Here is a 14,919-nt window from a genome sequence, read left to right as displayed (position 1 = left end):
CCAGCTTTCTCGGAATACTTGCCTGTCCTGCTGAGCATGATTTGAATATGCATGGCTGGACATGCTGTCCCTGGAAAGCCCACAAGTCCATTTTCCTCCTTGAGGAGCCGTGGATACTTTGGAATTCTGCTTTTTCAAGGACTGTAGAGTGTTTATATGAGGTAAATTAACTCAGATTTTCAAGGCAGAACTTGTCAATTAAAGTTCTGAAGCCATATTTTAGCACCAAAGAGCTGACTTTGCTTCCAAGCTTATCTCACTCCAGTCTTTCTCATACCCACACACATTTTGAGAGGAGACTTCCGACTCCATCTGTTTGCTACAAATCATGTGGGGGCATCATTGTCATCCCTGCCCACCGTTAGTGGGTCTGAGATACTGACATCTTGTTTCATGGCCTTTTGGGAAACTCACTTCTATTCCAGATTCATTTTTGCATCTTTAGCGGCACCTTGGCCCCCGTCTGAGGACCTCATAACAGGCAGAAAGAAAAGCTTTTTGATGTGTTATGGTCAGGGGAAGTTAAACTTACGTTTCATCTGTGTTGGTAATGAGGTTCTGAATATCTAGCAATTATCATATAGAAATGTGTTTGAATTAGCCTGTCTATAGAGTTTACTGGCATGGGATTGTTTGAGGATACCATGAATCTCCGTGGAAAGGTGCAAGGAAAATTTTTAGGGATTCAGAGAATTTGATGAGTGGAAACTAGATGGAGAAATTGGTTATTTCAATTTCTCTGTTAGTGGAAGAGCTGTTTGGAGGCTTTTGGAGGTACTCAAGTACCTGTTCAGTTGGAAGTTCATTTGTTTGGGGGAACTTGGTATAAAACATCTTGAATGGAAGCACGTACAGATCTTCATGAGGCCACGGGGCTTTCAGGTGTCTGAAGCAAAAGTGTCAGATTGATGGTGCATGGAATAGAGATTCTCATCACACCATAAAATCAGCACAACCCCGGCATAAGCTGGCTGGGTAGCAGAGCGGTGGTGAGGAAAATGCCTTTGCAGTGCAGTGAGCAGTTGGGGCTCTTCAGCCTGGAGAAGTCAAGGCTCTGGAGAGACCTTAGAGCCCCTTCCAGTGCCTAAGGGGCTCCAGGAGAGCTGGAGAGGGGCTTTCTACAAGGGCATGGAGTGACAGGACAGGGGGAAATGGCTTCAAACTGACAGAGGGCACAGTTAGATTGGATATGAGGAAGAAATTCTTCCCTGTGAGGGTGCTGAGGCCCTGGTACAGGTTGCCCAGAGAAGCTGTGGCTGCCCCATTCGTGGAAGTGTCCAAGGCCAGGTTGGACGGGGCTTGGAGCAACCTGGTCTAGCAAAAGGTGCTCCTGCACATGGCAGGGGGTTAGAACTGGATGATCTTTAAGATCCCTTCTAACCCAAATCATTGTATGATTTTATAATTTCACTTCTTGACTCCTCTGCTTGAACCAGTATACAAAGCAGTGATGTCAGCAGCAGGAAAGTCTTCTCTCTTGGGTTTGTGAAAAAAAGTACACATTCCTCCCAGATTCAAAGTAATACCTGCATTCAGGCTTGTCTGGAGTGCAAACGTTCTTACAATACACATGAGTTCAAAAGAAATGGCTGTCAATAACATTGGGTTAATAGACATGAAAATGTACTATTGCTGAAGGATGGACAAACCAATATTGGAAAGATGGTACTACTTAGGAGTTTTTTTGCAAGTGTTTTAACTGCACAGTAAAACAAGAAGAAAGAAGATTATTATCAAACCATTTCCATCTTAGTTGTAAACAATTACAGCAGTACTTGCATGGATGCCACATTAGAAGAAATTTACTGGATTCCATTCTAATGCAATTAGAGCTAATTTTGTTCTTTAAATGAATAAAAGGTCAGCTAGTAAATCTAGTTTATCTCAAGTCCAGGCTTCAATAAATTGTTTTATTTAATTTGTTGTAAAAGATCTTATCCTTAATGGGCCTTGCTCTTATTGGTTTGCTTGGGTTCTAAAATATTTATGACCACCTTTTTAGATATGATTTGAATGATATGTTGGAAGGGGTTTTCACTTTTTTTTTTTCCATTCCAGTATTATCAAGGTAGATTGCTAACTGAGTTAGTATAGGAAGGAACTAGAGATACTATCTTTTTTCAAAACAAAACAAGCAAAACAAAAAGCACAGCTAGTGTAGACTTTTAAATTTTAAATGAACTGCAAATGATGAGTAGAGTTTAATACTTTTATTCAATTACATCATGGCTTCTTTTTGTCTTGTTATTTTTCCTAAGCACTATCATTTTTCAAATACGTAAGTTTTTTAAAATCATATCTATTGATAAGGTGTTGACATTCCAGCTGCTACTACAGCTGACATAAACTTCAGCAAAATTACATGCTGTAATGTTTGATACTTCTGATAAACTTGTTCTACATTTAAATACAACTTTTAAGAAAAAACACATGGCTGCTGACACTAATGCCAGAACACAAAGCACAGTACTACTCACTGGGTGCTGTTTCAGTGTTTCTGTGCCCTGGAAGCAGGTTATATGTTTTTTGTGAAATCAGGTCTCCAAATTTACCTTTAAAATTTCAGACTTTTGCTCCAGACTCGTATCATAACTCTGCCATCAGCAGGGAGCCTGGAAAGCAGACAGGAGAAGGGGAAAGGCAGGCATTTTAACAATGTTTATGGTAAACCTGACCTGCTGCTCTAATGAAATTGCCCCTTGTCTTCTGTAATTTTTAAGTGAGCAGATATGTGACTTTCCAAAAACAAATCATGCACATGCTCAGATATGTATGCATGTGTGCCTATAAAAATGTATAGTAAATAACCTGTGGATTGTAAGATAAAATCCTAAAAGGATTAAGAGATAAAAAAGTTTTGTTACCCAGATACTTAATTGGCCCCACTACAATTCTTTATTACTTGGTAGGATATTATCAGTCCAAGGGCAAGTTATTTTCCTGTGGAGGCTCATTCAGCTGCATGATATCCCCTTGACGAAAGCCACCAGCACAACCAGCTGACATCCTGTGTAGGGCATCTCAAAACCAAGGGTCAAGGTAGAGAAATCATCCTATGATCATAGATGTGACCTCCCTGTGTAATATCAGTGACCCAAAAGAATATTTTTGGGAGTAAGAGGACAGGAGAACCTGGTTTATTACACCAAGTTTCTTGTTTATCCATCTAAGAACTTCTACCACACTAACAAGGAAGAATTGATTCCCAATATCCAATCTAACCCTGCCCTTTTTCAGTGGTATTTGCTCAAGAATTTGTTATTTTAAGTGCAACACAAAATTTCAGTAAAGCAGTTCTTCACCCATACTTTTTGAAATCCTGCAGAACTATATAATCTCACCTATAGCATGCAGAGTGCATCAAGTGTGTGTTCACCAAAAAAAGAGATGTCTTAATGATGGGTCTTCTACCTGCAACAAGCTTAATTTACAGAAGAGTTGAGTTGAAAACTCTCCAGAGATTGAACTTTCTTCCGAAGACTTCACACACACATGCACAATCAGACTTTAAAAGGTCATGGCACCAAGGGAGGAGAGAAGAAGGTTTTAACAAATATATCCATATGCTTCTTATTGACCTGGCTCAAGACAAGAAATTAGGCAAGGACTGTGTTGGTGCTCCCCAAAACTCACTGGGGATCAGAGTTGCTGCTGTAACATGAATATGTGTTCTTTTAAAACTGTTCAAGCTCTATTTGAGTTGTGGAAGAACAGCTGGATATCCAAGGGTTTGCTGCTAGTTAAACTAGAATCCTGCCCTATGCAGTTTCCAAGAATGCATCTGATTGTTACAGAATCATCTTTAGTGTATGTTCAGGAGCTTCAATTTTTAATAGGGTTGTTCTCATACAGATAAATCAGAGGGTGTGAACAAACTTTTGAACTTTGGGTGCTATTTAGCGGAGCACTACTCAGACTTCGATAATTTACATTACTGTCTTCATAGTGTTTGCCCACAAAAGCTGAATAATGGGGTTCGTTATGATGCCATGAAGATTTTTGCCTTTTCTTTTATACCCCGTTATACCTTTTTACAACTTCATACAGTACAACTGTATTCCTAATAGTTTTTGCCTACATTCTTGGACTTGTTTGTCAAGCTAAGAGGCTAAACATCTTAGAAGCTTGGTAGCTAGGGATCAGTGTGCCCCAGACCCCAAGGTCCTCTCCAGAGCACATTCTGTAAACCAAGATGGAACCATCCAGGGGAAGGCTCCTTGGGGAGGGGGGGCTCACTTGAGCCTCTCATTGGGGAATCTTTGATAGATCTGCTAATTAGTAACACCTATAATGTTACACCCAATGTTGGGGGGACACGCACTCAGTGGGGTGCATCTCGATGCATATGGCCTGGACATGTGCACCTAAGGATCCTTAAAATAAATACCAAGGTAAAATCCCTTTTCCCCTTCTAACCGTGTTTGACTCTTGATTTTAAGACCAGGAAAAGGCATCAGTTGAGCTCCCTGTACAGGCATATACAAATTGTTTGCTTCCAGCCTTGGCTCTCTAAGTGTGGCTGGGGAGGGAAGGATTGGCTTTTTATTGACTTGTCAAGCCTTAGGTTTGCATTACCAGCCAAGTAGCTCATGACCCATTCCATTTATTGCACTGTTTTGTGGTGGGGAAACAGGTAAAGGAATCCTGCTGGAAGCCCCTCCTCCTGCATGTTTCGATGAATAAGGGCAGTGTTTGGAGCAGTTAAGGCACCGTGACCAAAGCCTTGGACAGACGGAGTGGCAGCAGCATGGGGCTATTGTGGGGGACAGCTGTGGGCGGTGTTGGTTACCCTGAGAGACCTTCCTTATTCAGGGGAAAGTTCCAGAGGAGAACTCACTGAGGAATTAAAGAGGAGGGGAAAAAAGTGATACTTCAGGGAGAAAAATGGAGAAGGGTGAACCACTGTTTGGGAAAATTAAACGATAGAGTGCAGGCAGTAAAAGTTTGTGTTTATTGCTGTGCTAATGGGCATCCCAATTATTTTAGCAGGGAAAGGCTGTGTTAACTGTGCATTGACACAACTGCTGCTCTGGGTGCCGATCCAACTTCTGCTGTAAAAGAGCATGTAATGGTGAAATCATTTTTGATATGATCAATAGACCACCTAAGTGAGGAGACAGAGTAATGAAAAATGATCTTGCTCCTCTCCAAGGTGTGCTGAAGGAATTCCAGTGATCTTTACAGCTTTCATCAATCTTTGCGAGTGTATTTACTGACATACCCACATTTCTCTGTTCTGTGGTCCTTTAAATTATAAGAGCTGGAGGACTGATTTTTAGTGGCTTTTTAAATTCTGAATGTATTTTAATGAAGATACTGTCTCAGCTATGATTCATATTCCTTTCCCAATTGTTCTTTTGTAGTGTAACATATTGGCCCAAATCCTGCAGTAAAATCCCCATGTGTGGTCCTGTATCCATCCAAAAGGCTTTTTGACTTTGGTGGAGGTTCCCCACCTTCTCCCTTGTTGCAGGATTGCAGCTTTTACATGAAAAAAAAGTGAAAAATACCATATCCCTTTTACCAAACCAAGTAAATTATAATTTTTGTTTATATTTCTAGAGGTGATTTAGCACAGCTTTTTCTTCCTTGAACGTGAATTAAATTTACAACTTCAGATGTAGTCCTTAGCTTTTTTCTTCCTTTTTTTTTTTTTAATTACTGCAGCCATCCCAACTAATTATTCATCCTGTTTATGGTAGGTAGTAGTTGGTGGCAAGTTATTTTCATTTTGCTGCTGGCCACATTGGGTGATGACTCCAAAAGTGAATCCATAAAAAGGCTTGAGTCATTAGAAAACAAAACAACTTACTGTGAGATACTTTGATTTTGCTGCTTATTGCTCAAGAGTTTAAAAAAAAAAATGTATACTGTATACCACAATTTAAAAAAAAAAAACAACTTCAGGCAGGTTTAGACACATGAGGGAATTGCTTGTATAAATGGCCATGAGCAGCTGCCCTTATGAAGCACAACAGAAACTGATCAAATGTGTGTGAAAGATTAGAAAGGCAGATGGGCATTTGTTTCAAAAATAGACTTTCCATAGAGGATGACTGCAAGAGAAGGGCACTGATTTGGTCTTGTCTTTGACAGAGGTGCTTCTTTTTATTCACTCTTTTACTGAGGTTTTTAAACAAAAGTGAGGAAACTCCATAGACTTGAGGATTTGTGGGGTGGTTCCTGGGAGCTGGATGTGGACAAGAAGACCGTAAAGAAATAGCCTCAAAAGAGCAGATGGTCCTACCTGAATTGAATGAAGTTGTCTTGTTAGCAATTGATCTTTAGCTGTACAGAGTCTCCAAGTCCAGGACTGACTGTCTTACTTGTCTCTTTCAAAAACAAGCTTGGTAACAAGCTGAAAATCACAGCTTTAAAGATCTTCTAAACCCGTGCTGGTACAACTTTCTGGTAGTTAGTAAAATTCATGTTCTATACCAGTTCCCACCAAAAAGGGTGGATATAGGACTGGTTTATGGGCAAGCATAACACATAGATTGTGCATCCCATAACATTTCCCGAAACAAATGACAATAAAAGGCAGTTTGCAGGGAACATAGAAGAGAAAGTTTGCAAAGAGCTCATTGACATAAACATGTTTTACCAACTTATGGTTTTGCTCTTGAGAACTCAGCAGAAGGAGTTGGTGCCAGGTGGTTTTAACATTGAAGATGTTTGTTATTGATGATAAGAGAGAAAAAAAAAAGATGAAAGATACCAAGATGCCACGCTAGCAGCTCAGTTTTGTTTTGTCAGACTGGCAGTGAACCATGCAAAGGTGGAAGTCAGAATGGTGAGAAAATGGGAGGGAAATTTAGGAGTCATCAACAGAAAGGTGTCTATGGTTGTTGGGGAAAATCTCTGGGTGTAACAGATACAGAGGGTGAAGACCAAGGACAGAACTCTGTTTCACTTAAAATAATGGGAAAATAAACGGTAACCTGTAACTCAATTTCAACAGTGCAAATGTCCATAAACCAAAGGAGTCAGCTGGAAATGTCAGCTGGACTGAAGACCTAATGGATTCAAAAATGGTGTTTTCTGACAGTGGGAACGGGGCACTTGTAGCAAAATGACTACAGTGAATTGTATTAATAGCTCCTTCTGAAAGAATATCAGGATTCAGCATCATATCTCTAGGAAAAAAGAGAGTTAATGTGTCCAAGGCTGAAGACTGTGGAGGTGAAATCCAAGTGAATTAAATGTTTTAAAGGTTATTGAGCAAATAGGAAAAGAGAAGAGAAGAAAGACCATGAAAATGAAGACAGGGAGATGATGAAGAATAATACAGGTATGAGCCAAGACCTGAAAGAACACATTCCTTCTGGTTACATGTGCATTCAGTCCTTCCCTGAGGACTAGGACAAGATGGGTAACAGCAGCACGTTGACTGTAGTGGAAATTGCCATAATAAATTGGGAAGGAAAATACTGGGACCTTTATACACTGAAATACACTTTTTCCCGAGTTCTAGAAGAACTGGATGGTAAATTTGCAAACTTAGTGACAAGAAATTTTTAACACAGTTATTGTTATTTTAAAATGCAGTGTTTTTCAAATCCATTTTAATAAACAGTAGTTAAAAATAGAGATGCTAAAGAAGGGAAGAAAGGAACCTGGTGACAGCATTATACATAAATATAAGGCAAATTTTGGATGAAGATCCAATTAAAGGCTCAGAAGTGAAGGAATTAAAACAGAAGTGTGCCATATGAGTAGGTTTTTTATCAGTCTTTGATAAAGCAAGTGATTCTCTGGGTTAGTATAGTCCATTTGACAGTCCTTGCAGGAGATAGGGTTTTCCTGCTGTTTTCCTGACATGGATCTTGGGTATCTGTTTCCATCACCAATGCCAGCAATAGGACAAGAAGCAGCGGGCAGAAACTGATGCACAGGAAGTTCCACCTGAACATGAGGAAGAACTTCTGTCCTGTGCAGTGGCCGAACCGAGCACGGGAACAGGTTGTCCAGAGGGAGTGTGGAGTCTCCACTGGAGATACTCGAAAATCAGCTGGAGTCAATCCTGTGCCATGTGCTCTGGCATGGCCCTGCTTGAGCAGGGAGATCGGACCAGATGACCAACCCCCTGTGATCCCTCCCAGCTGGACCCATTCTGGGATGGTGTGAATGGGGAAGAGCAGGTGCAGAGGAGGGCTTGGAGCACTGTTAGGGGTCAGTGTTGGGAGAGGAGAGCAACTTGGTGTGTTTAGTCTGGCTTATGAAGAGAGGTTATGATTGCTGGCTAGAAGTACCTCAGACAAGTAAATATTTTGGAGGGAGAAAGCAATTTAAGCTAAAGAGCAATGCTGGCACAGAAGCAGATGGGACTTAATTGACTATGAATGTAGGCTGGAAATTAGCAGAGGTTGCTGTGACACCAGGACAGTGAGATTTTGGAACAGGGTGATGGTGGGGACCCTTCCCCAGCTCTGTTGAAGTGGAGAATGGGCTGTTGATCTCCGTGTGCACCAGTGAAGGTCAACACACTTTACGTGGAAGAGGCAGGCACCCACAAAAGTGGATGTTATTTTGGAATACATGCTCAAAGTTCATTTTTCTTGATACAGAAGAATATCACATGGCAGGTGATGTTTAAGTGCTGAAGGCTTTTCACTTGCAAAATTGCTTGGGGCTCCACTGGAGGTTTGGTGCATTCTGGCACTCTACAAACTCACAAGTTGGTCACGGCCTGTGCTTGTGGAGCTTCTGTTTGCAATGTGACTTGTTTGCACAGAACAAAATATTCAGCAAGGCATAAAACAGCAAATAAATTTCCCTTTCTAAAAGTAATATGGGAATTAGCCTACATTACAGAGCTTAAATCATACTGATTCTCCTCCAGAGCTGGAACAAAATTTTCACAATCACCTCTAATATTTGAAGAATCTAAACCATATGGAAATTTCTTGATTTCCTTAGGTGTTTTTGACACTCTTACCCATAGGTCTTAGAGTGCTAGGTTTTTTCTGGTGCAAAAATCCCAGTTCCAGGTGTGAGATTTTTCAGTAACAAAATAGTTACATCACTTTCTAGCTTCAAGGAATTTATATCAATAAGGGAATATCAAAGCTAATAGATAATATGATGATTGATAATCCAAGTGAATTGCACCAGTTTCAGGTATGTCAGTGCAGTTGTTGGTGTCATTTTCCTACATACAAAGACCCATTTAACTCCTTCTCCTTGCTTAAAAATGAGTCATGGGTTCAGAAAAGAATTAGGACTTTTCAAATGTTACTTTTTTCCTCTGGGCAGAGAAACAGCTCCTTGGGAGCTCTGCCTCTGAGAAACAAAGATTACTGTGATTTTTTTACTAGACCTTTCGAAGTACTGGTACAGCATTTTTTTGGAGCTCATTGCCCATAGCAATCATTCCACCCTGTGGCCCATATCCTATTTTTGAAAAGCCATTTCCTTTTGGTGCACGTCTTTCCCCTGTGTTTATGTGAAGCAGTCAATGGGGCTTTCAGCCGTAAGGATCAGAATGAAATCAAATAAATTACTTCCAAAGATAGGAAGCTATTTCACACCTTGGAGCTTCATTTTGCTCCAGATGTAGCATGTTACAGCTCGTGCCACTTAGAGCTGATTTGAAACCAACTGACCTGTTGCGACACTTCAAATCTGGGTAGAATTTGCACTTTGCCTGCAAGCTGACGGTTTTCATCCTGTTTGGGTTTGCAACTATAACTGTGAATGGAGTGATTGCCTTGGAGTGATGATTAAAATGGGTTTTCATTCACTCTACCCTCCTGAGAAACAGAAAAACTTCACTGAAGTTTTCTTTTCTTCCTTCCCCTGGGTGCAGTGTTGGGCACAGTTTTACACCAGTAGATAAGCATTGATTCTTTGCTGTAAGGGTGATGAGACACTGGCACAGGTTGGCCAGAGAGGTGATGGACTTCCCATCCTGGAAGTGGTCAAGACCAGGTTGGATGGAGCTGTGAACAACCTGGTCTAGAGGAAGGTGTGCCTGCCCTTGGCAGAGGGGTTGGAACTGGAAGATCTTTAATGTCCTTTCCAGCCCAATCCATTCTATGATTCCATGAGGCCTGACTTCTCAGCTGAGATTTGGATATGACACGCTGTTGTCTTGGCCCAATGCAGCCTTGATGTACTTGAGCAGGAATGGCAGTGGAAGATCTTACTAAGTTCTCATATTGGGTTGAAGTTGTGTTTGCACTGGAACAGATTGTGAGGAAGAAAAATAACTTAAAAATGCCTTTGTCAGGAAGCTTTATGTTCTGCCCTTTTAGCAAAGGGGTCATAAAAAAACAACATGGAAAAATAATATTTTTAGTTTGTAATCACGCTATTTGAGGATTTTTCTGACTTTCTGTCCTTCCACTTTAAATTTCACATCCCTTAGGTTTTTTCCCTTTTTATTATATTTAGATATGTTTTCTTGGCTACTACTGGGCGCTCTCTGACAAATCAACACATGCCTTCAGTCATACATACACTGAGGTTCTGTGAGCAGGACGGCTCCTGCTGGCATGTAGAAAGAAATCCAGAGTGAATTTAGGTTGGACACAACCAAATGCATGGTATTTACATTAATTCTGGGACTTTTTCACAGGGAGTGGTAACCTGTAGTGACAATTTGTGGAGGCTCTTATTACCACATCTATTCCAAAGGTTTTCTCACACCCCTTTATTCTGGAGGAACTGTTTTGATTGAAAAACAACTTCTAATTGGCCTTTTATCTGTTTGTGATGCACTGCGAGGCAAGCAGCCTCCAGAGAAATGCAGTTCTCATCTCAGGACTCTGATTGTGTTGGTGGTGGTTGATATTCATTTGTGTTTGATTTCTGCAAAAAATACTCATTCAGCCTCAGTTTTAGAGTTCTTGGATTGGTGTGGAGAAGGAGGTGAATGTTTTTTTTAATATAGTATTGTACTTGCAGACTAAGTGATGATTTTGGAAACATGAAAACACATTTGGGAAAGAAAGTAACAATATATGTATGGTGATGTCCCAAGGAAGAGTTTAAATCCCAGCAGGACTCAGGTACCAGGTGGATCGAGGCTCTGCTGCAGTGAGAGCCGCCTACTTGCAGTGTGCTCTGTGCCTCAATTTTCCTGTCTATGAAACAGAGCTCATAAATCTTGCCATCATTTACATAGTGTTTTGATATCAGGTTTCTCTCCAAGTCTGAAGTAACAGTAATTATTAGTCGTGGGACTGCTATTTCCCTTTGATTTCTCCCCACCTCCATATTGCCATGTGTGCAGCCCCTTCTTCAGGACAGGCTAAACCACTCTTGCTGAGATTACTCCATCACCTCTAATGGTGTAGCACAAAACCATTCATTTCTCCACTCTGGAGTCTAAAGTCTCTGAACTTCATTAGCCCAAGGGAGTGGTAGGCCCAAGTGTGCTCCAAAATGCCGATCTCCTGTTCTGATAACTGAGCTCTAAAATCAAGATAAACAAGCTGCCCTATATACTGAACATGTCCTAATTGCACACTTCAGGCATGCCAGCCAATCAATGAGCATGTGTTGCTCACTAATGAATATTTGTAGTTTTGGAAGATTTCACATGTGGTGTTCCTTGCAGCTTCTGCAGTTACTATCAGAGTGGCTTCGAAGACCCTGTGCAGGAGGAGAACCTGGCTTTAGACCAAGAAACTCTGTGATTTAATTTCGTGTGTTAGCTGGGCATGGTCAGTCTTATTCAAATTGTATTAGCTAATACTTCTTTCAAACTGTTTACCCTGTGTGCAAAGTTGTGTTTAAAGCCCTATTAGCTAATACATTTCCTAGTCTAGACTTGGGGAGGGTTGACTCCCTGAAGAACTCATAGCAGGACTTTGTTTACTTGCAGGAGGTAGGAGAGAGAGGTGGGGAAAGAAGGGGCAATGATGTTTGAAACCATCCAAATGACTTCTGCTGTGCCAATATTTTGCTGTCTGTCCCTATGCTCACTTTTATTATTGCTAAGAGTTTGTTTATTGAGAGTTGGCTCTCAAGTCATGAGGGTGATTTTACAAACCATGGAAGTACTGGCACCAACCAAACTCTTGGGCATTCAGCTTTGGGAGCCAGGGCTCTTTGTGGGAGCAGTGGAAGGAGGAAGACACAGACGAGGCATCTGAGTTGGGGTGGTCAGTCTGGCAGGAGCCCCAGGAGCCACACACTGAGACTTTCACTGAACCAGAAACACAACATGAGCCAAAGAGAAAACTTCCTTGGTGGAAAATAACTGTGGGGTTTTGGATGTTCTCTACTAACAGGAGAAGGAGGCTGGTTTTCATGCGTAGGTTGGTCCCAAGATGGTCTGATAGTAGGGCTTCCTTCCTTCTGCAAGTCACAGACAACGTAAATTAAGACTCCTGCAGTTTGACTCACAGTCTAGCACCTTACTGACACTTAAAAAGCCTTAGCTCCCACATTAGGTACCTGAAGCAATCACTGGGACATAAATGGTGTGAATGTCTTCAGCATTGCTGATGAAAAAATCATCTATCACCTTTTAGGTTCCACTGCACTCTTTGATTTTCTTCTCCTGTTCACTCATTGTAGGTGTGATGCAGGGTTGCCAAACTCATTGCTCTTTTACTAAGTCTGTTTTTACTATAACTTCCCATAGTTCCGATTTTGTAGTGCAAGTGGCATATCTTATGAGAAAAAACACCATTATCTCAGCCAGACATTACATACTGTATAATTCCAAGCCTTTCTCAAATGATCCTTGGGTTATTGACTTGAAATTCAGACAGTGTCTCAAATTGTAGTGATACCGCCTTTGGAATATCATAAGAGTTGCAATAACCTCTGAAGTTGAATGTAAAATTCCCATTGACAGTGGAGCTGGACATTCCTGGTTTTCAGGGTTTGATCCAATTTGATTTTTGTCGTGGTTTCTCTACTGATGTCTCCATATTTTGCTTTCTTAAGCGATCCTTCTCCCTGGAACGTCTAACCTTTCCTTAAATCACCCTCTTCGTACGGTCCCATCACAAATCAATTGCACTCCCACAGTTACCATTCAAATGTAAATAAATTAGTTAAATTATTTACCAAAATTTGGTAGAACAAATAGACCTATCCTGTGTTTTGTTTGAGGTTGTGGTTGTTTTGGGGGGGTTTTTTGTTCTGTTTTTTAAAACATCCTTTTCCTTCTCTTTACGTTTCTAACCTAGAGCCTTGTAGTAAGGGCTTTTTCTGGCTTGACTGTTAAATTGCATGCACATCAATAACATTGTGTATCAACAGTCATTAATAAACGTTGGGTTCTCTATGTATCCCCCTTCCTGGGCACAATTGTTCTATACAGTGTATTTACTAGAGCTACATCCTGTCTACTTCAGCTACTCGAGTAAGTAGCAATATTTTAACTGCTGAGTGTATAGTGTGCGTCATTTATTTGTCCTGACTAGATCCACTGCTGATTTCATAAACATTTGGGGAAAGAAATACCAAACTAGCAAATATTTGCAGAACCCCCTAATGTAGGATCTGAACAGGACGATATCGTCTCTCAGTTTGAAGATTAAAATCAGTCCTGTTCACAGCTGATTAACTTTCCTTTCTAATATTTCCCACAAATTGAGCTAATGCAATAAAACTTAACGAAACAAGGTTTAGTAAAGCCCCAGAGAATATTTATACGACAGCGAGGTACAGAGTGGCTCAGACTGTCCTGGCATTCACTTTGTAATGGCTCTGTGCTTTATCCTGTAAATGGATGGGTGCAGCACTGGCAACAGTCCTTGTTGAAACAGCCTCTTCAGTGACTCCAGGGTGATGTGAATTAGCTGCTCTGTATTTTCTTTCTCTCTAACGGGTGATGGATGGTTGCTTTCTCTCCCATCAGCTCTAACGATTCTCAATGTTGGTCCTACAGAGTCATCAGCAAAGTGGTGTCAGCTCCAGAGGCCAAACCTTCCACTCCCGCAGCGCGGCCCAAGACACCTCCGCCTGTGCCGTCACCGGTGCCAGCTCCCGTTCACGTCACCCCTCCTCCGGCTCCAGCTCCTCCTCTTCCACAGGCCACCATCTCACCAGTCCTGATCCCACCACCCTCCCCAGCTGTGTCAGCAGCTGGAGGCTCCAAAGCTCCCATTCGGAGCGTGGTGACCGAGACCGTCAGTACTTACGTGGTAGGTAACACATGCCACTGCTGTGCTCTGTCACAGTGCCAGGGGCATTCCTCGCTGAAAGTGAGGAGCTCCTGGGTGACTCATCATCTCAAACTGATGGTTCCTGAGTTCCTGATGTTGCTCTCTTTTAAGCTGCTGCTTGTCCAACCCTTGTTTCCACGCACGTGTTTTGAGGGGTTAATAACTTATTTAAAACGCTACAACTTGGACTGAATTTTTCATCAGTTCCCAGTTCCAAATTTAAGTTCCTTCTAACAAGTCCAACTATATCCCACATGATGTTTTCTGCTAACTGAGCTAGAGCACTTATTTTTGGAGGTGGAGGTTTTTTTATAGGTGCTTTCAAAAGTGCTGAATTGAAACCTCAAATGTCAAACTCACCATAGATTTTGCTGTCAGTCAGGTAAAGTACAAAACCCTCATACAACATCAAGAACTTGACTTAGCCCTCATTTGAAATGTGTAGAGTCCACTAATCTCTTTCCTGGTTTCCTCGACATACAGAAATTGTAGACATTTGTGCATCTCAGAAGTCTGTAGATTGTTCATTAGTCTACGCTTCATTTGTGTGTTTGACACGTGCTCTGAACTTGGCCTCTGTCTGGCAGCATTCTTCATTCTTTTGGAAAAGTCTATTGTGTAACATGGTGTAGGAACTCCATTCCCTAAAAGAATGTGGATATATGTCTGGGTAGGGCAAGGCTTGCTGTGCTGCTGAGAATTTCTGCTTTAGATGCTGTATGAAATGAAGTCCTGAGCATTCCTGATCCTTGAAAAGCAGCACAAGGGTAGCAGTGTTGTTATCCTCCCT

At 41.3% G+C, this 14,919-nt stretch overlaps 1 protein-coding gene across 1 annotated transcript in view; it reads left to right on the top strand.

Moving 5' to 3' along the window:
- TAF3 (TATA-box binding protein associated factor 3) overlaps window positions 1-14,919 on the top strand; it is a 114,553-nt gene that overhangs the window by 93,507 nt on the left and 6,127 nt on the right. The window contains exon 5 of the mRNA XM_032106616.1: window positions 13,853-14,108. Coding sequence (XP_031962507.1) covers window positions 13,853-14,108 — 256 coding nt within the window. The remainder of the gene's footprint in view (window positions 1-13,852; window positions 14,109-14,919) is intronic.

The sequence above is a fragment of the Corvus moneduloides genome, chromosome 4, assembly GCF_009650955.1.
Source record: "Corvus moneduloides isolate bCorMon1 chromosome 4, bCorMon1.pri, whole genome shotgun sequence".
NCBI lineage: Eukaryota > Metazoa > Chordata > Aves > Passeriformes > Corvidae > Corvus > Corvus moneduloides.
The sequence above is the reverse complement of the archived record's forward strand: the minus strand, read 5'-3'. Positions and strand labels throughout refer to the sequence as shown.